General features: G+C 50.4%; 7 protein-coding genes across 7 annotated transcripts, besides 3 other annotated features; all 7 read right to left on the bottom strand.

Annotated features, from left to right (window-relative positions):
- Positions 1-2573: part of a sequence feature (sequence corresponds to BAC RPCI93-13M20) that runs on past the window's edge.
- On the bottom strand, positions 625-1644 carry Tb927.7.3260 (expression site-associated gene (ESAG) protein, putative; the record flags this gene model as incomplete). The annotated part of the gene is made up of 1 exon (XM_840856.1): positions 625-1644. One exon carries the CDS (start codon positions 1642-1644, stop codon positions 625-627), a length of 1020 nt encoding a protein of 339 aa, XP_845949.1.
- Positions 2574-18873: part of a sequence feature (sequence corresponds to BAC RPCI93-28B13) that runs on past the window's edge.
- On the bottom strand, positions 2966-5389 carry Tb927.7.3270 (hypothetical protein, conserved; the record flags this gene model as incomplete). Its single annotated transcript, XM_840857.1, has 1 exon — positions 2966-5389. The coding sequence occupies one exon, from the start codon at positions 5387-5389 to the stop codon at positions 2966-2968; it is 2424 nt and encodes an 807-aa protein (XP_845950.1).
- Tb927.7.3280 (translation initiation factor IF-2, putative) lies at positions 6120-8483 on the bottom strand (the record flags this gene model as incomplete). Its single annotated transcript, XM_840858.1, has 1 exon — positions 6120-8483. The coding sequence occupies one exon, from the start codon at positions 8481-8483 to the stop codon at positions 6120-6122; it is 2364 nt and encodes a 787-aa protein (XP_845951.1).
- Positions 9230-10351, bottom strand: Tb927.7.3290 (hypothetical protein, conserved; the record flags this gene model as incomplete). The annotated part of the gene is made up of 1 exon (XM_840859.1): positions 9230-10351. One exon carries the CDS (start codon positions 10349-10351, stop codon positions 9230-9232), a length of 1122 nt encoding a protein of 373 aa, XP_845952.1.
- On the bottom strand, positions 12008-14530 carry Tb927.7.3300 (hypothetical protein, conserved; the record flags this gene model as incomplete). Its single annotated transcript, XM_840860.1, has 1 exon — positions 12008-14530. The coding sequence occupies one exon, from the start codon at positions 14528-14530 to the stop codon at positions 12008-12010; it is 2523 nt and encodes an 840-aa protein (XP_845953.1).
- Positions 15597-16667, bottom strand: Tb927.7.3310 (hypothetical protein, conserved; the record flags this gene model as incomplete). The annotated part of the gene is made up of 1 exon (XM_840861.1): positions 15597-16667. The coding sequence occupies one exon, from the start codon at positions 16665-16667 to the stop codon at positions 15597-15599; it is 1071 nt and encodes a 356-aa protein (XP_845954.1).
- Tb927.7.3320 (microtubule-associated protein 1A/1B, light chain 3, putative) lies at positions 17627-18031 on the bottom strand (the record flags this gene model as incomplete). The annotated part of the gene is made up of 1 exon (XM_840862.1): positions 17627-18031. The coding sequence occupies one exon, from the start codon at positions 18029-18031 to the stop codon at positions 17627-17629; it is 405 nt and encodes a 134-aa protein (XP_845955.1).
- Positions 18849-18868: a microsatellite.

Consider the following 18873-nt stretch of genomic DNA (forward strand, 5'->3'; position numbering starts at 1 on the left):
CATCTAAAGCGTACTAAAACAAAGATTCGGGAGAAGTGAAAACCCACGTCGTGACAGGTCGTTATTAACCTTAACTCTACAACTGTCGTTGCCTTAACCAGTAGGGTTAGTCCTGTCTCCTTTTATGGTTGGCATTATTCGCTTCTTCTTTTGTTGGGTAGCTAAATTTAAAAAAAAAATCTCCGGAGTTTAGCGCAGTTGGTTATTACAGTTTTCCTTTACACCCCGCTCCATTTAATTCGATTTCCTAGTGTCCGGGTGTCGCCTGCCGAACGTGCATCTGTCCCTAGCTCTCCCCCCCCCTCTCGCTGGAAACCTATGTTAGTCTCATCCCCTTATCCCCTCCCCCGAAATGTGTTTTTATTCTCTCTTTTTCCTTCCCCCTCCGTAACATTAATCAACAATACGAAGCAGGACGGTTTCGGCGGTAACATTCCCTTCAAAGCATTCGCAACAATAGAACTGCGGAACAAAGTGCAGCGGCACGAACACCCGAATGTGCTGCCGGATTGGACTCCGCTCTCATGACAGGTCTTCGCGCCGGTTCTGCAGAATAGTTGGATTTCAGTCGTACCTCCTGTCACTTTATTCCTAACCGCCCAAACCCCGCACTGAGGTCCCACTTCACAGCAACTCCAGATAGTTTTGTATCGCCTTGAATTGCCGTTCGTGAAGCTGGTCATTAGTGAGTTCTGCCTCTTTGTGCCCTATGCATTTCGTCAATTCATCCGCGGTAGTTTTTATTTTTTCCATAACCGCATTTTTTGCTTCTTCGAAACGCGCAAACAGGCGGATGACATCCCCAAATATACTCACTTTATTGGGATCTTCAGTCCACCGCACTGCACCGTAGGAAGTGACGTCACCGTACTCTCCCCCCTTTACATTTAGTTTGCCTTCCACACTTGATGCGAAATTCATCACTCCACCACCCCACGTGAAGCTGTGACTCAATGACCCACCTTTTAATAAACCGTCTGTTGCCGTCCTCATCAAGTTGCAACCCCTGTCTTCATTTCGTTCAATGATGCTCTCCGCACCCAAGCTACTGAAGGAAATGGATGATAGCGCTTCGTGGAGTTGCAAGTTTTTCTCTGCCGACTTCGTTACATGTGAATCCTCGATTTTGTAAAGGGTTTCAGGTCCAATTGTTCCACGAAAACATTCTTGCAACTTGTCGTGCACCGCTGGCCTGCTCCCTCCCACGCTTATGCAAAACTGCGACGTCGTGCGTGCCGCCTGTGCAAATGCAAAAATCCACTCTTCCAGTCTTCCGGCTGCTAACCCAGCGGCGGCTGCTGCTAGCGCCGATGCATTCCTCATTTCCTCTAACTCCTGCTGGAATGTAAACTCATTCTTCAATACTGTTTTCAAGAGTGTCCTGATGTCTTTACAATCTTTCTCACTAGAAGGTACGCTGTTTCGCATTACCGATAACTGCAACTGCGCGCTTTTGATCTTCAAATCTGACAGTTTCTTCATAACCGCAGCACTCCCGCTGTTTACTCTGTGTGCTACCCCTTTAAGATATGTCGATAACTCACACACTTTATTAGCGGCTGTCGCGTTTAGTGCATTCCTTTCATAATAATTTGCACGTGTTTCTTTTCCCAACAGCGCCAACAGCACGAACCAAAACCTCATTTTGTTCTCTTTATTTAATTATACTTGAGCTTTCACCTTCGTTACTGAGTAAAAACTAAATCACTCGTGCTATTCTTGACACAGATTACCATTGTGGTGACAGTCCGGGAGAATACATTCTCAGTCCCATTTTGCTTTGTCCTACCAAACTCTCATTATAATAAACACCACTGCCTCACACGCGTAGGTAGCAGCTACGTCCCCCCAACACACACACACACACACAACATTCCCCTCAATTGCTCACTTGAAAACAAATAGCAACAGTAATAACACACACACCGCAACAAATTGTACCTCAAATACTTGTTTCCTTCCCTACATCCGAACCATCTTATCCAGCCTCCACTCGACACAGTGTTTTGAAGGGAATAAAAACCACTTCCAGGATATTGCTAACCAACAACCCTCCTTCTCGTTAATTAACGCCCTTTTCAACCGATTCTCTTTCGGTGTAGATGATACCGCGACTACCGTTCGCCACAACTGTTGTGGTTGCTTCAAGTGGTGGTGAGCAAAGCGTTAAGGTATCACTACAATTTGAGGAGAACAAGAGGTCATCTTTTATTATACTGTGCGCTCCAACAGCGCTTCCTTGTACACAAATTATGTTTGCTAATTTCCTGTCCTTGAGGAGCTCCCTATTCCACAACGCGACACCAGTCTCAGTACAACTTTCCCTTCTTGAAGGTACGTTTGCGATTGCGTCACGGGAACACGAAAGTAGCAACAACATTTTTTTTGCTTCACTCCTCCAGTGGACCTATTTGGTACTAATGCTTTTTGTTAACACGTTGTCAAAAGGTTGCGGCATCCCATACCCCGAAGCACGCATCTGCATGATCCCCTAACCAACGGCGTACGAATAAGGCGATGCATTTGTTAACGCATGTTCGTTTGCATGTTTCCTCGCACTTCTGGGAGCGTGAGGTTGACGCGCCTCACCCGATCACTGCCGCACTATCAGCGCAGACGCAGTAACTCTAAAGGAGGAAGTGTGCCAACACATGTGTGAGGAAAGAATGGCAGTTCTTAAAGCTATGCCCCTAGTAGCTACAGTGGGGCCTCACACCTCCCGTGTGGTCAATGTTTTGTGCTTCGCTTCTGCAGTTGAATCACACTTGTCCAGTAAAAAAAAAACGGACGGAAGAAAGGAAGTAGATTGAGGACAGCACGGAGAGTGTAACAAAGAAATTCCACAGACGTAGACACGCCTTCTTTTCAGCGCAAATCCCTCGGCAAGGGATTCCTACCTTCAGTGCATGCCCAACACAAACAATAACAAGTTACAACACCACCGGAAACAAAAAAAAACGTCCACTCAACTCTCAACAAGAAAAACCATTTTTGCCTCAGGGGTATCTTGAATGCGAAAGTGTGCACGGTTCGCCTCAACCAATTTCAGCACTCCACCATAGTGTCGATTAGCCGCTTGCTGAACGCTAAGCGAAGCCCAGAGGAGCAGCTGCGAGGCCTCAACTCCTCGCGCCGGTATCAAACTTCGCACCGCTTGCACGGCTTCCTCACGAGATAAAAAGTCGTTCTCTGCGAATTCCGCCTCCAAGTCGAGCGACTCACCAGAACATTCAGCTGAGACGTTAGCCTGGGAAGAGAGAGTAGAAATGGAAGGCGACCGCGCATCTCCAGACGTTCTCGGTGTAATGGGTGCCTCACCAAAAATATTGCCAGATCGCCCCCCACTAACTTTCTTCACTTTCCGCATTAAGAAAACTCCGGGCGACGTCTCTTTGCAAACGAAAAGATCAGGAAACAACTGCAAGACAGTGACGATACGCGGTGGCAACACAGCCCGCATCGCAGGACTTGCGCACTGAAGGAAGAAGGCAGCTGTGCATGGTTCGTCATCGGGGGCCACATAGTGAAACACAACAGCCAAATCGCGCGGCGTTTGGTACGGATTCTCCTCACGGATGATGACACGTGTCGCCATATCGCCCGGTGCGGGTTCGGGCTCCTGTGAAGAAAGTGGGTCGGAGAGGTCTACGCGAGCAATGAAGTTCTCCCCAACACGAAATATGCGGGGATGACGATTCAGAATGTGCATCATCCCCTCAAAACCACCAACCATCACTTTCTCTTCTTCCGTAAGGCGAACATAGACATAGTGAGACCGATCCCACGTCGTGCATACGCGTCCCATGAGAATTATAAGACCTCGAACGTCTTCCGGAAATTGCTCGAAGTCTTCAATGAAATGACCCTTCCAGCGGTCGCTGTTCGCCCCAATGCGCCTTCTCACAAGAGGCGTGTCCGTGTACCTTAGTTGAACTACTTCGAATTGGGCAGGGTGATTCTTAACGCAGCCAATCAATTCGTTATGAGTTAAGTTTTTCTTTGTGTAGCGCTGCATCAGTAGGGACGAAGGAACAAAGTATCCGGGACAAACGCGCGAAACAAACTTCAGGATCGTCGCAAGCTGCTGAGACTCACCAGCCATGTTCGTAACTTCACCTTCCGCATTGAGAGGAATCAAACTATTGGCTTCCCCCTTTGCAATCTTGAGCTGTAACTGTTCGTGGGCTTCTTCGGGCGTTAGCCCATGCGCCTCAGGGTGCAACACTATGCTACGCCGGATCTCCGTCGTTCCTGCGATGCTACGGAGTTCAAAGTAGAAAGGCTGACGACGAAACCACTGCAACGTGGAGGAAATACGAATATGCTTCTTTTTTACCGCCGGTGGTAAGTTAAGGTTTCCAAAGTTTCCCCAGTTAACAGGAACGTACTTCAGGATTTCATACACATCTTCACGCGTGGGCACATTAGATGCAGCGGCCCAACCTCCATAGGCGTTCATGGAATTTGCGCCACGTGTTTGCGGCTGCGGTGACACGAAACGTGGAGGCTTTGACTCCCCAGCAAGTCGAGTGCAAATGTACCTGTCGTGCAACACCCAGAATTCTCCCGCTGCGCGCGGCGTGCGGAGCAAACTAAGAAAGTCTCCGTACTTAACCGTATGGACAGTACCGCTGAGTTCACAAACTCGAGAGCCCTCCCGCAAGAGAAGGGAATAGGCTTCGCTGAGGGGTTTGTAATTAGGCTCATCCCTCTCACGCCGCCCAAGCACATCGTCGCGTAGGACGTCCAGGAGCTTTTCGGCGGCGCCCACCAGTCCCCTGTGCGTTCCTTCCGACGCATGCGACCCGATACGTTCGCCCGCTTCATTAACCGTCTCAGATTCGTCCTTATCGACATCAGCAAGGTAACTCTTCGGTTCGGCGGTAAGTTCCACATGACGAAGTCCATGAGCGTCCTCCACGAGCCGAAGGAGGAGGCATTTCTGCAACCATTCCTCGACACCCATTCCGCTGCCGAAGATATTGTCACGGCTTACTTTTGGCAGCTGCTCAACAAACACCTTAAGTCCTACACGACCACTGGCATGCTGACGTGCAACTACCATTGCTGCAGCACGCTCCGCCACGGGGCGAGTATTAAAAATTGCAGTGAACTCATCTGGTGGAATTGCTTTAAACCCGGGTTCTGAAAACGACAAAGCAAAGGGTTCATCACACCCTTCTGGTGAATCGGGTCCTGAGGATCGGAACCGCAGAGAAGCGAAGGGGCTGGCAGCGGGAATGTCACCGCGGGGTTTCCTCTTTCTTTCGTGAATAAGTTGGTGGTAGTGGACACGATTCTGGAGAATAAACTGCTGCCCTAGCAGCGAGCTGCCCCAAGGCAACGGTGTTGTGGAGAAAAGGAACTGAATTCGAAGGCGACGATGCATCAATGCACCGTGGTCGGATCCTCGCTATAGTTGCCGTACTCCAGAAGCAAGAGATTAAAGGATGGAGAAAAAGCCCTCTAAACTCCCTTTTAGTAATTACACATTCCACTAGGAACCAGTAGTTGTGACGTTTCAGAGAGTTGTTGTGAAGATCTCCTAATCACACTTGATCATGTTACCACAGTTAAACACTAGATACTAACGTAACGGAAAGCGAGAACTGGCAAAATAAAATGGAGAACGCTGAACGAGAGGGACAGCCCCTGCTACAGACACGACCCTTACCCTCCTCAGCGCTCGGACCTACCGCAACCTCAGTTTCTCACCAAACATACACACACAGACACACACAGCGGTGATCGATCCTGCAGTGGCCAGTGAGCATAATCGGACAACGCACGGGTACCGCTCTTGTGAAGGGTCGCGTCACATACGAAGCTCCCCATCTCCTCCTTGCTTATGGCCCCTTCGGCCACTACAATGGCGCCGGTGCGCGACCCTCTCCGTGAGCCTGTTTGCAGCAAAGATGTCGACAGCGAGCACAACAGTTCGTACAACACCGCACCCGCGGGGGGGGGGGAACGATAATGACAACAATCTCCACATGCATTCTCTTCATCGGTGGAATTCACAGCGAATCAATTCCTGCGATGTTAATAACGAATACACCCAAAAGTACTGCGTAATCAGTGCTGTTTTTGGCATACGGAACTGATGTTTACTTCAACCCTCATATGGTGGTCTTCACTTCGGATTCTTCAGTGGGTTTATCTTCCCCACCCGTGCTTTCTGCCAACAGTGCCTCGGCTGCTGCTGTGTCACGCATTATTTTTTCCCGTAGCTCAGCCTTTTGGTACTCCTCAGCCACATCACGTGGCTCCTCGTAAGTCTCATACTGCTGGAGAATGTCCCCTGTGCGGAATTGGAATTCATCCTGCATAATTACACCGCATTCCAACCCAAGCTCGACGGAAGGGACGAGCTCCTTAAAGCGACGTAGCTCCTTAATTTGCCCCTCATACACCACAACGCGGTGGCCAAGCATATCTTCATCACCAACACCCTCATTATCACTAACGCCGTCAGTTTCTGCAGTGCCCTTGACAAGGGGCGCCTTCCGACACACACGAAAAGTGAGGTGAGCTGCGATAATCGTTCCTTTTGTAACCCGCATACCACCAGCATTCCCGCTCTTGCCGGCTTGCGACGCGCGGAACACCTGTAGACACTCTGCCTCTGCTGTGACACGAATTTTCGTTATCTTTGGCAGCGCTCCCACCAATGTCTCCTTTAAGGCCTCAAGTCCATGATACAGAACATTGAACCGAATCACCGTCACGTGACTGGGAACATCCAGCGTGTTGGTATCCTTACAACCACCGTACAACAAAATGCAACCAGGCTGCCCGGAACTACCAATGAGAGCAACATCATAATCCCGCAACCCACCAACCTCAGTCACTTTTATCTCTGTGGAAATGCCTTCCAATCTAGGAATCTCATAGATGGATTTCATCAGCGCCTGCAGCATGCCGAAAGTGGCGGCCTTACACGAGAGCACAAAGGCTTGCGTGCTGTACGTACGCACAAGGTTATTATCAGGTTTACGTGCATATAACATGCCGTGCTGTTCCTGATTTAGTAACTGCAGGTAGTCTTCCCGCCGCCCTTCCGCCTGGTAAACCTCCTTCATAAAGTGATAAAACTTTTGGGCATGAGACTCGCTGCTCACCTGCAAAAGGACCGATCCCGGCTTGGGGTGGACACGAAAACCATGCAACACTACAGGCTGCGACGGGCCGGCCTCCTGTATAATCTGGCCGTGCTCATCTAAAACCTTTCGGACCACAGCGTACGTCATACCAGCTACAAGCACCTGACCGGCACGCACCTTACCACAACGTACAATACCCGCTACCTCAGTTGTCGTGTTAACGCCATTTGTTTCGATCACAGTTACTTCACACCTTGACGGCTCGGGCGTACTTATCTCGCAAAGTTCGGCTTGCAACGCGATGGCCTCAAGGAGCTCAGGAACACCCCGACCATCCCGAGCGCACACCGGAACAAACTGCGTGTCGCCGCCATCCTCCTCAAGTTCCACATTGCAATCACGCAGCTGCTGCTTCACATTCTCCACCCTTGGTTGGCGGTCAATTTTGGTGCAGGCGACAACAAAAGGTATGCCTGACTTGTGTGCAAGCTCAATCACTTCTTTTGTTTGTGGTTGAACCCCATCTACAGCGGACACGACGAGGACGATAAGGTCGTTGGCTGTGGCGCCCACCTCACGCATGGTAGTGAACGCCGCGTGGCCCGGTGTATCGATGAATGTCACGAGAGTGTCACCAAGGGTTTTCACCTGAAACGCCCCAACATTTTGTGTGATGCCACCAGCCTCCTGGGAGGCCACATTTGTTTTTCGAAGGTAATCCAACAAGGTGGTCTTGCCGTGGTCCACATGACCCATTATGGAGACAACAGGGGGGCGTGGTACATACCGAACCTTAGCCGCTGTATACTTGATATCGTACTCACGAATGAGTCCCGCTCGGTGCAGATTGTTTGCCGTGCTTAGTGGGTCGCGGAGGTTTGTGGCTGTGGTGAAGTATTCCCTGAGTGGGTGATCCTCAAGTGCCTTCGCCGGGTCAGGACCTGGTTTTGGTCGCGCCTTTTGTTGTGGTGTCTTTTGCATTTTGCTGCGGCGTCTCATGAACTTGGCACATCGGGGGTCATCACTCCCCACCCACAACGGCCCGGAGCGTGTGGGAATATATACAGCATCCTTCGCAAACTCATGCCAGTCGTATACTTCCCCAAGGCCCATCTCACGCCGGTCATTCTGAATAGTCGCCTTCACGTAGTGTGCGACTGTATCCGGGTTGAATCGCCGCATGTTACCAGAGGAAGAATACCGCGGATCCACCACACCCTCCTGCCACTGCAGCCCGGGTTGGCCGCGGGAGCTCTGCGATTGCCAGCGCCGTGACGTCCAAACGGAAAATCCTGAGGGAAGGTTGGTGAAATGATGTAAGTTTGCGACACTACCAAGTGCGGCAACGCGCCGCACACAATGGCAAAGTCCCGACTGCATGGAAAGGGGACTGGGATTGTCTGCGCACGTAAAAGATTCCCTCTTTGTACAGTGGTGCCTTGCGACGGGGGGGGGAGGGGAAGAAAACCGAAAGGTGCAAACAAAGGTGCGGCAGTACAACGACAATATGGAGAGATTAGACAGGATGAAGGAAGGCACTGGAGGAACACGGGAAATGAGCACCGAAGTAACACCACTACGTTGTGCCCATTGGGTACTGGACAATTTCCTTCCCACCAGCAGCGCTGCCACGGTTTTGACCGAGTCAAACTAACTTTCCGGTATTCTCCTTCAGTAATCAAACCAAGAACTTTCATTTGCACACAAAAGACAAGCATCTGAATCGTTAGGCAGTATTTGCAGAATTCCAACGATGTGCACGCGCAGTGCTTGTTAACATGGGTTTGGCGTGTTAGAAAGACGCCGATCCATACCTTGTCAGGCAAAATCAACCACAGGATGATGATTATTTCCTTTTTAGAGTGGTAGCTCGCAAGGACTAGCACCCACAACCCATGCTTTGGGTGATGCTGGGCTCACTACAATCAGAAAAGGTACAGAAGACAAGGGAAGGTAGGGGCAAAGAAAACGACAGACTTGGGAGTAACCCCAGTCGTGTGGGCCACGGTGTACAAGTTTCACCAATACAAAGCACAGGAGGGAGGCCCATTACGCGCGCCAAATTAACCGTCACAACGACGGCGTCATTAGACACAGCAGTGACCTTCAACCCACACACCGTGTCGTCAACACCCATCTCCACCGCAGCACGTCTCCGTGAGGAAGGGCAACCTCCACACCCGCATCTCTCCGCCGTCTGTCCCCGTGGCCAACACGTCTCGTGCTGCGGATACAGCCGACGCCATAACAAGTCCCTCATGAAGCTTCACTTGCCTTACCGGGTTAGAGGTGCGCAACGACCACTCAATTACCGTTGAGTCATCCGAAACCGTCAGCAGGGTATCGTCGCCAACAAATTCCAGCCCTCGCACGTAATCTTGGTGACCAGTTAAGGTCCGCGCCCCTTCCCCCAATGCCCCGCTTACGGGGTCCAAATCGACGGCAAAAATGAACTCAGAACACGCGGCGTAGAGCCAACAGCCGGAGTGTCCACCCTGTCCCTCATCCTGCACAAATTGGGTAACACGGGGGCTGTTTATGACGGCAATGTGGTTGACGGGGTTTTCGAACTCGTCGAATGAGGTCACTAGACGTTCGTCCTGCGTCCGCTGCCCGCCAAATATTGGCCCGATGTCCCACAACCGTATGGCGCAATCTTCCGAGGCTGTGAGAAGCAAATTTGGGTTCGGGGAGAGCACCAAATCGTTCACTGTACTCGTGGAAGCCATGAAGCGATCCACCAGATTCCCTGTAGAGGAAAAAGTGTCTCCCGCTCCCTCCACGGGCATACCCGACTGGCGTCGCGTGTCACCACACAAGGCAACATCGTGGATGTAAACGGCGCCGTCATCACATGCACTGACTATGAGACAGCAGGCGCCGCCATTCACGCAGGCATTTCCGCTCCGCCTGGAAACTGGGAGCCGCAGCATTTTGTTAATTCCATCCCCAAAACCACGAATTACCGCGACCGGTTGGCTGATCTCCCGCACATCCCAGTACGCTATGGTACGGTCGTCAGATGCGGTAAGCAAACACGGCTCACTTTCTTCTATAAACAATGCGTGATTGACCGGCTCGCGGTGGTGCGTTAGTCGTGCGATATTACAACTATCCGAGGGGTTACGCAGATCCCAGAGCGCAGCTGTGTCGTCACCTGACGTAGAGCACAAGACACTGGCGTGGTGAGGAGAGAACTGAAGTGATGTAATCACTTCGGTATGTGCTTCGGGGACAGAGAGCAGCATTCTGCGTGTCCGTTTGCGGTAAGTTAGCAGAACGCCGTTAGGCACAGACTAAGGAGAAAGACAGCACGCTAAATGGGTTTAACGGCGACTACCCTATCGTCTCGGTGAATCTGTCCCTATCCTTTTTATTCCCCCGTTACAATATATTTGTTTATATGTCTATGTTATATTCCCTTGTCCAGCCCAGTTTCCTTTTGAGCGCAGCAAGTGTTGTGTCTAGGGGTGCAGTCAGTCTGTTAGCAGGTGAGTAAGAGCTGACAAGGAAGCATGGGGCTGCACTCCCAGTGCAAGGAAAAAAAAACAAACACATTTCATAAGGAACAAAGCACCACAACCGCCACAAGCTTCGTGAACTGGGTTGGGCGTTAGGGAACCCGAAAGCAAAGGACCCACAACCCAAGCAATGGCCCTCCCATCAATCAATGTACTCCCTTCCCTCATTTTTTACATTCCACACTAAAGTATGTGGGAAAAAGTGCTTGTAAGGTCACTGAAGTTGATCTCCACTTGGCTCTGTAGAATGGAAACGGATACCTCCACCTCGGATCGCAAAGTTATTTTCATTCCTTTCCTGCCACACACGGTGCAACGAGTATCATGTAATCAAACGAAGCATATTAGGGATGGTAACACGAACGAGTTTTCATACTGCTTAAGCGTTCGCATTTACAATATACCTCGAACGAACAAATACCCCTCAAGTTGGAATACATAACCCTGCACTCTGTTTTGTCCAATCGGTGGTGCCACTCACGGAAGTGCACACGCACCCACTTACCTCATTCTTTCTTTCGTATTTGTGCCTGTCCTGCTCACAACCCTTCCCTCCTTCCCCATCGGCACGTGAAACAAAAGTCTGATACTCTTTTTCATTCTGTAACGCAAACCATTGTTCTAGGCACGTACCGGCCGACAAAAAAAAAGGAAAATAATTTGCACAAGTGAAAGAGACGCTAAACAAAAGGGAAAAAAATTAAGAAAATCGAAAGATGAGGCGGGGAAAGAAACAAAATCAAATGGTGGAAACAAGGATCATTACATATGTATTACAAGGAAACCTTACGGGAAATAATGAAGAAGAAGCTGTCATGAGAGGAAAATGGAGTAGTAAATAGCACAAAGCTCCTGATGGATCTTTAACGAAGGCTTTCGCATTTATATCCGCTCCTTCAGCAATGTATAAGATTAGCATAGTTAAAATAATAAGAAACATCCCCCTCCCTTAAAAAGGAAAAAAATAAAAATAAACAAACACAAACAAGTTTAGGACGCGATGTAATCTGTAATTTTCTGTGCGCTGAAAAATAAGCCAAATATGGACGATGCTAATGTTGAGATACTATCATGTAAACATAAAAAGTGACTAAACCAAGTGATTGAATAACACATTCAGCCGCGGCGTAGAACCATAGTAGTCACGGGATTCACCGTTAGACACTCTTTAACAATATGACTGCGCGTTCACAAGCGGTGGCACTGTCAGGAAAGAACCCGCCAAATAAAATATTTCCTGCGTACCATAACCAAATAGAACTACTCTCTCAGCAACTCTCAAGAAAGGAGCAATGATTCTGTTGATGTAACCTGAGGAGATCGGACGGTGTCACGACCCACACCACCTAGTACTCGGTGTGGGCATGCAGTAACAAATGCATCTCAAATTTCAGCGTCTTCGAGCATTAGCAGAAAAAGACCCCGAAGTTCCTCCCCGCAAGCGCGCGCTTTCGTAAGACACAGGGAAAGATTGTTCAGCTGCCGGACAACCTGCCGCCAACGGTTCTTGCGCGAATGTGCGCATGTGGTTGCTGTAACAATGGCAGCTGCAGACGCGAGCGGTGGTGATGCAGACCCTCCGCGCCTCTTTGTACGGTAGAGGTGGTGACGATGTAGTTTAGAAGCAACCGAAGATGTCCCAGGGGTGGGTGGCCGCATATGCACTCCTCCACGCTTCATTTTAGTTTTCAGCCTCTTTTGCCCTTTCACACCCTTAGGTGATACGAACTTCCCACGTTCGCGGAATAAACCGGATGTCTCGTCAGTTTCAGTACATGCAGTGGATGGAGACGCGTTCCCTAGAGTCGCACCAACGTCGGTGCGGATGTTGTCGGTAGGCGGTAGCAGCGAAGCATCCACGTGGTACTCACTCAACGGAGAGAGCGTGCAAAACGAATATTGTCCTGAAGGCAGGCGACCTGCCTTCTGCGTCGCGTACGCTGAATCTGTACATCCATTCAACAGAGATTCCCCGGGAAGTTGCGGCTGGTTGTCGTGTGGATCATTAGAAACATCTGTGTTCTGCACGTCTTGCGCCAACGGGCTTGGTTCACGATGAGCTTCGCGTGATAGGTAAAATGCCCGCGGGTTGATGAGCGGGGTCTCGTATTCGGATGCAGCGGAACCTGTAGTAGCCTGGTATGGGACCGGGGATTTGATAGGATCGAAAGAAGGGTTACGGCTTGCAGTACGTGCCGGTGCCTTCGGTGATATTATATGTTTTTCTTGAGTCGTAAGCGCCGTTGCTTTCGGCGGTGGAGTTGCGACTTTCGTCGCTTCTGCGGTTGAGATGGCCTTTGTACGTCCCTTTGCTGTAGGACGGCGCGACGGTTGCTGCCGCGTTCCCGCGCGTTTTGCCGTAGGGCGGCGGCGCCCAGGCAAAACCGCATGCAAGTCTGCCAGTAACTTGTGGGTGTCCGACGTTACGGGAAGATGATCAGCAGCGCTGGGAGCTGTAATAACGTCGGCGAAGTTGTATGCTGCGGCTGCCTCAGTGGCACTATTGTTATCGGCGTTCCCACTACTTTTACTAACCTCGAGAAGGGCAGAAGCAGGTGTGCCTTTAAATGGTACCGTATTGTTCGTGGGACACTCCTTTCCCCTCGGCGGCCGCTCTGCAGCTGGTGGAGGTACCGAAACCGTCGCTTCTTGTAGGGAGAGTGGGACGACAAGCTGGCCACGGCGGGTCTGAGGTGCCGGTCGCCCCCGCACTCGCTTGCCTCGTTTTAGTGGAGTTTGCGGGTCTTCATCTAATGCTGTTGGGTCATCCTTTACGCATTTCTCTGTATTGAACAGATGGCCCTCGGTGGATGATCGCCCCTTCTTGGACCGGGATTTACGGACAAGGATAGCCATATCGGAAGCTGCCGCCTCGCTTTCCCCACATACAGAAGCAGCACCCGGAATCGCCTCTGTCTCCTCCTTTTCCTTATCCCCCCCACCTCCCAGTCGAGACGGCTCACAAGCAAGCAGTTGGCTGCGCTGTACAGTAGATGCACGGGAGAATTTTGCCCCCGAAGCGTCAGACGAAAGATCCACACTCTCCAAGCGGCACAAAAGTTTTTCGTTAACCTCCACTGTCGCTCCTTTTCTTTCCGAGAGAGCGGAAGTTGTGGTGCTCAGCCCCCGGTCACTCCTTGCATGTCTCATGGGTTCGCGCTGTGTAGATCCAGTTTCTGCACTACACGACGCCCTCTGTGACAGGGACGCAGAAGCCGAAGATGGCCTTCCCGGTTTTGGGGCGCTGAGAAGAGAGACTGAAGGACAATGCGAATTATCTTTATCGCTAGCCGCTGCCCCATCCCGCAACACCGAGTTTGGACGATTACAATCTTCATCCTTGGAGTTGTCACAGCTTCCTTCTCCGTCACTCCCACAGTCAACACCGCGTGAAGAGGATTCTGTAGCGCTGACAACTTCAGTACCGTCGGGGTTCTGTGGACAGTAACTCAGTGGGAGCACCTCTGTGATACTAACACGCGAGAGCGACCGTGTCCGCCTGCTCGCTGCTACCACGGGGGCGATGCATTGTAGGAAGTGTGCCATGTCGTCCACGCTCAATTGCTGAACGAGAGCGCATGTCCCCTCGTACCTACCGCCATCCGCGACAGCATGACCGTCGTCACCAGCACCGAGCTCCAGAGCAAATCCGTTGGATTCTGCCCACTTTTGTACAGTGACTCGTGGAAGCTCTATGCGCATCAACTGTTGCTCCCGCACGACACGGAAGTGAATAAGGTCATCGTAGTGAATGCGCAATGGTGTAGTGGTTTCGCCTTCAACATCCATGGCAATGAGCTCGGCACAGTGTGCGCCAAAACTGAGCTCACCACCAGCAAACTGCGCCGCAGACACGATGCATCGGAGCAACGAATAGCTTGTTAGCGACTGTGATACGCATTCCATATCGATTAATGAGTGAACGCAACTTGGCCTTCTTTCTGGGCACGAGAGCACCTACTCTTTTCTCTCAATCTGTTTGCCCGGCTGTTCTCCCCCTGCGCGTGCCCTTGAAGCCGTTCTTCCTTTTTCTCGGTAACTTCGTAAATTAACCAACACATATTGGGAAGGGAGAAACGAACATAAACAGTTGGGGGCAAGGTTACATAATTGCACACATCAGTCCATTGAACGCCGCAACAGATCCAAAAGCAGTTGAGGTTACCTACCATTTTCTCTCAATGGCTACTACCGAACTTGCCCCTGGTAAGGCACGCTCGTGTAGTGACAATCTAAAATACACATCAGGAGGGAACGCTAGCAGGTCACAAGCCACCGAAGATGCACACGGAAGGGGATAATAACAAAAAAAAGAAAGAACAATATGAATATGGTTGTAGCTGAGCAGATGCCCGTGTGAAGGGGGATTATGAGCAAAAGAACTGTAAAATGATAGTGGCACACATTGGTTTGACAGCGGGAGCACAAACCCACCCACTTCCACTATGTGGTAGGGGCCATCGAATTGAGTTACCCATCAGGAATCCCCATTTCCCTCCTGGCGAGCAAGAACACTAAAAAGCTATGCATACAGAAGTATTTCTACAGGATGAAAAGTATCATAAGGTGGTGCCCGCTTTGAGTATCACGTGCATCTCCCAAACCACTTAAAGATTCACCGAGGTCAAAACCCCAAAGAAGGGAGAAACAATTTGGGAAAGACACATACACATAGTGAAGGGTTAAGTTTGGCCATTCCCTCAGTTGGGCGTCATTTTACATTGTTAATCCCCCCTCCCTAATTTCCCACCCGGTGGTGTGCTATTCCCACACTAACAGGTTGCGGTGCATATTACATTGAGGTAGGCCTAAGTGACTGACCTTCAATCGCTAATTTACACATGCGCCAAGCCATAGTACGCATCGGCTTCACTTACCTTGGCATCCTTTGTGATGTATCAACCGAACGCAGCTTGGTAATCAGTACCAACAGCTCTAGGGTGTACGCCCCTCCGAAGATCTTACAGACTGTCTACAGAGAATCCTCTACAATATTAAGACAGTGAGAGCTCTTCTCACTCGAGGAGCGACTACGCGGCGACATGAACGTATCACTCTTGACCCTAGCGGCCGTCGACGCCAAAGCCGCTGCCTCAATCGCTCGACGCATCGCCTCAGACTCGAGTGGTTTTATGATCCTGAGCGTCAGGTTCGTCGCCAGCCGTTCACCATCAATCATAGTCTCTTCCCGACCTGCACCACCCTGCGCACCGATGAAAGGTGACGCCTGAAGCTCCATGCGGGAGACAACACTCTTCCGCTGCTCTTCATCGCTCCAGAACTCCTCGGGGACGTCCGAAAGGCAGCGCGGTTGGCCTTGTGCGAAGGTTGCCGGAGTTTTCGCTTCCGCAGCAACACATGGCGCAACGACGAGTGATTTGGCCCACTTCCTAGACTGTGGCGCCCTCTCGCCACCTAGCAGTGCCTGCAGCGGGAGGACAGGCATCACCTCACGCAGGTGCTCTGCCCACAGTCGTCTATCGCCTTTACGGCAATACAGCCAGTTACGGGCGAGTGTGCTGTTGCTGCTAGTGTCAACAGGTGGGGCCTCTACTTCCTCCCCTTCCCCAGATACAGATGCGTTAGTTATCTGTTTATCAGATTCTCCTGTATTACCAGACTGCTGAGCTGCTAAAATAGTTCCAGTCTCGCTCACTTCAGGTGTCAAGGGCCCACCAGCAGAGGGGTCAGGAATCTTCGTCTGTTCGCCGCTGCCGTAAACCAGACCATCTGAAAATACAAATGCACCAGACACATTGCGACCGTTTTCCCACACACCAACATAATGACCGCCCCCACGCTCCTTGGCGAAAAAGAGGGTTCCATGCCCGTGCATGCAGCCATCCCTGTGGGCTCCGACGTACGTGTCGCCGTTGGCGAAGGTGAAAATCCCCTGCCCATCGAACCGGCGGTCATCAGAGGTTCGCTCCCCTCGGTAGCTGCAGCCCGTGTAAAACATAACTGCAGGTTGTGCTGATGCTTTTTTTTTTGTTCCTTCCTTGTATGTACAGACCCGTATACAGGCATACATGCATATACACATTTGTATAAATCAACCACATGTAAAGGATGAAGGAAAGGGATAAATTTCCCGTTAATTTTCGGAGTATTGAGGGTGACGTGAAAAAAAATAAATCACACAGTAACGTGAAAGGGATAAAAGCACGGAAAATGAGTCGTGTGCACACTCACACTATGTCCATGTGCAGATGTGAGACTGCAAAAGACGAATCGGGCGCCTCGGAGCCTGGTACTGTCAAAAAAACTGAACTGCCTCACAGATGAGCAAATAGGTAACTCAGCCGCAAAGCATGGAAGGGAGGGGAAGAAAATATGAGACCATGGATCTCAATCGGAACAAAGCATAGCCTTTTACAGACGCGCCTCGTGTACACAAGTCCTTTTTCTTAAGCACATGTTACCACCCAACACATGAAAACTGTCACGGGTACTTATGCACCTGCAGTGGGCAGTGTACGCTATACCACAGTTGCAGCGACCTGTAGAGCAACAACAATGAGGGAACGGAGAAACCACAGAACCTCCTCAGCAGAGTAACGGAAGGGAAAGGTGATCGAAATCAGGGGCAATAGGTTGTTCAAAGGCGACTAAAACACGTACGCGGAATGCCCATATTAATATGTTGCAAGAAGGTGACGCGCCCAAGCGAGAGCTCCTCGGAAGGCGAAAGGCCAAAGGCGCCAAAGAAAGAGGAAAAAAAAGAGAAAAAGCGGGGAGAGGAAGGGGAAGAACACAAGAAAGAGGTTCGCCGCGACTCTCATTCGCACCCACGCACACAAACACCCACCCACGTGCGCGGAGGCCAGTGTGGAGATGCAAACAAAGAGTTCCCCAACTGTGTGAAACTATATACAAATATGTAAGAATCATGCATATATATATTTGCCTGTTAAAGGTGAGTTGTAGAATTGTGACAACCCTCCTGGAGGATCATAACACCATCCTCTCCCTGCAAGTGAAGGGGAACACATCACCGCATGTTCAACCAAATGTATTTTCCACACCATACGACACGTACAGAAAGCCATCAGGGTCTTTTGCCCTTGCGTAAATGTCTCCCAAGCAGGCACTGTTCGGCGGTAGTTCATTTCCTATAAACACAAATACGGCTTGACCCTCTTCTAGCAGCAGCCGCTGCCGCAGCGCCATCATGAACTCCATAACGGTAGCAGTTTCAGGGAGAAGAAACTTATTACAGTCCAGCTCGCGCTGCACCTGCTGCCGTGTGGAGAAGAGCCTCACATCACGCGGTGTAGAGGCGCTAGCGGCTGAAGTGGGCTCGCAAAGGATGGGAATGTGTTTGGGGTAGCGCAAGCGCGCGGATTCTGTTTCCTTCGCGCGTTCAGCAAAACTACGTGTGTACTGGTACCGGTAGTGTGAAGGCATAAATGTAATGACTGTGAAACTGGTACCTCTGCAGCCCCGTAATACAGTCACTGATACTACTATTCACTTGCAATACGAAGCTCACCTTTCTTCCTTCTCCCCTTTGCCTATAATGACACACACAAAACGCACACGCGGTCCCTTGATATCTAACAACTCCCGCCAACGCCTACAAGGCTCTAATGCTCTTCGACTAGACGGTGTTTAGGGCAATGAAACGGAGGAAGGGGAACAAGCACAGATTATACCTTGTAGAGAAAGCTGCACAAACATGTTCGTATGGTCTGAAACGATAGGGAGAACAGCCAAAGCAGCTCCAAAGGGAAGGGTAGCGATGCTATTTTCTTATGCACACGCAAGAACGTGCACATGTAACGCACTCGGGTATACGTCACACAGTTTTTCTTCCGAAACGACGGGATGACCAAAGAAGAGGAGAAAGACATTCCGTCACGATGACGCCGCTGTCACCTACTTTCAAACCACTCCAAGAATGGGCAAACTAGGAACCACTACACGAACCTGCTGGTCTCAGCATTTAAAAAAAAAAAAACATCGCAGCGCATCCCCTCCCCGAGTTTCAAAGTAATCCGTGTTGCAGCCGTCATATGCTTTCACGTTACCTTCGTATTCACCTATACCTGGTAGCGCACGCAATCGTAAGATCCGTGAAAACACACATACGACACCTTACCAGACACTGCACGAGTCAACACAATGGCTTCCTTGTAAGCATCTAAGCACCTAAACGAACGGACATGTATTTATATTTTTTTTTATACCTACAGAACACACAAGTCAACATCAACTGCTTCACGTGTGTGTGTGTGTGTGTGTCTATG

This window comes from Trypanosoma brucei, chromosome 7 (genome assembly GCF_000002445.2).
Source record: "Trypanosoma brucei brucei TREU927 chromosome 7, complete sequence".
Classification (NCBI taxonomy): Eukaryota; Euglenozoa; class Kinetoplastea; order Trypanosomatida; family Trypanosomatidae; genus Trypanosoma; species Trypanosoma brucei.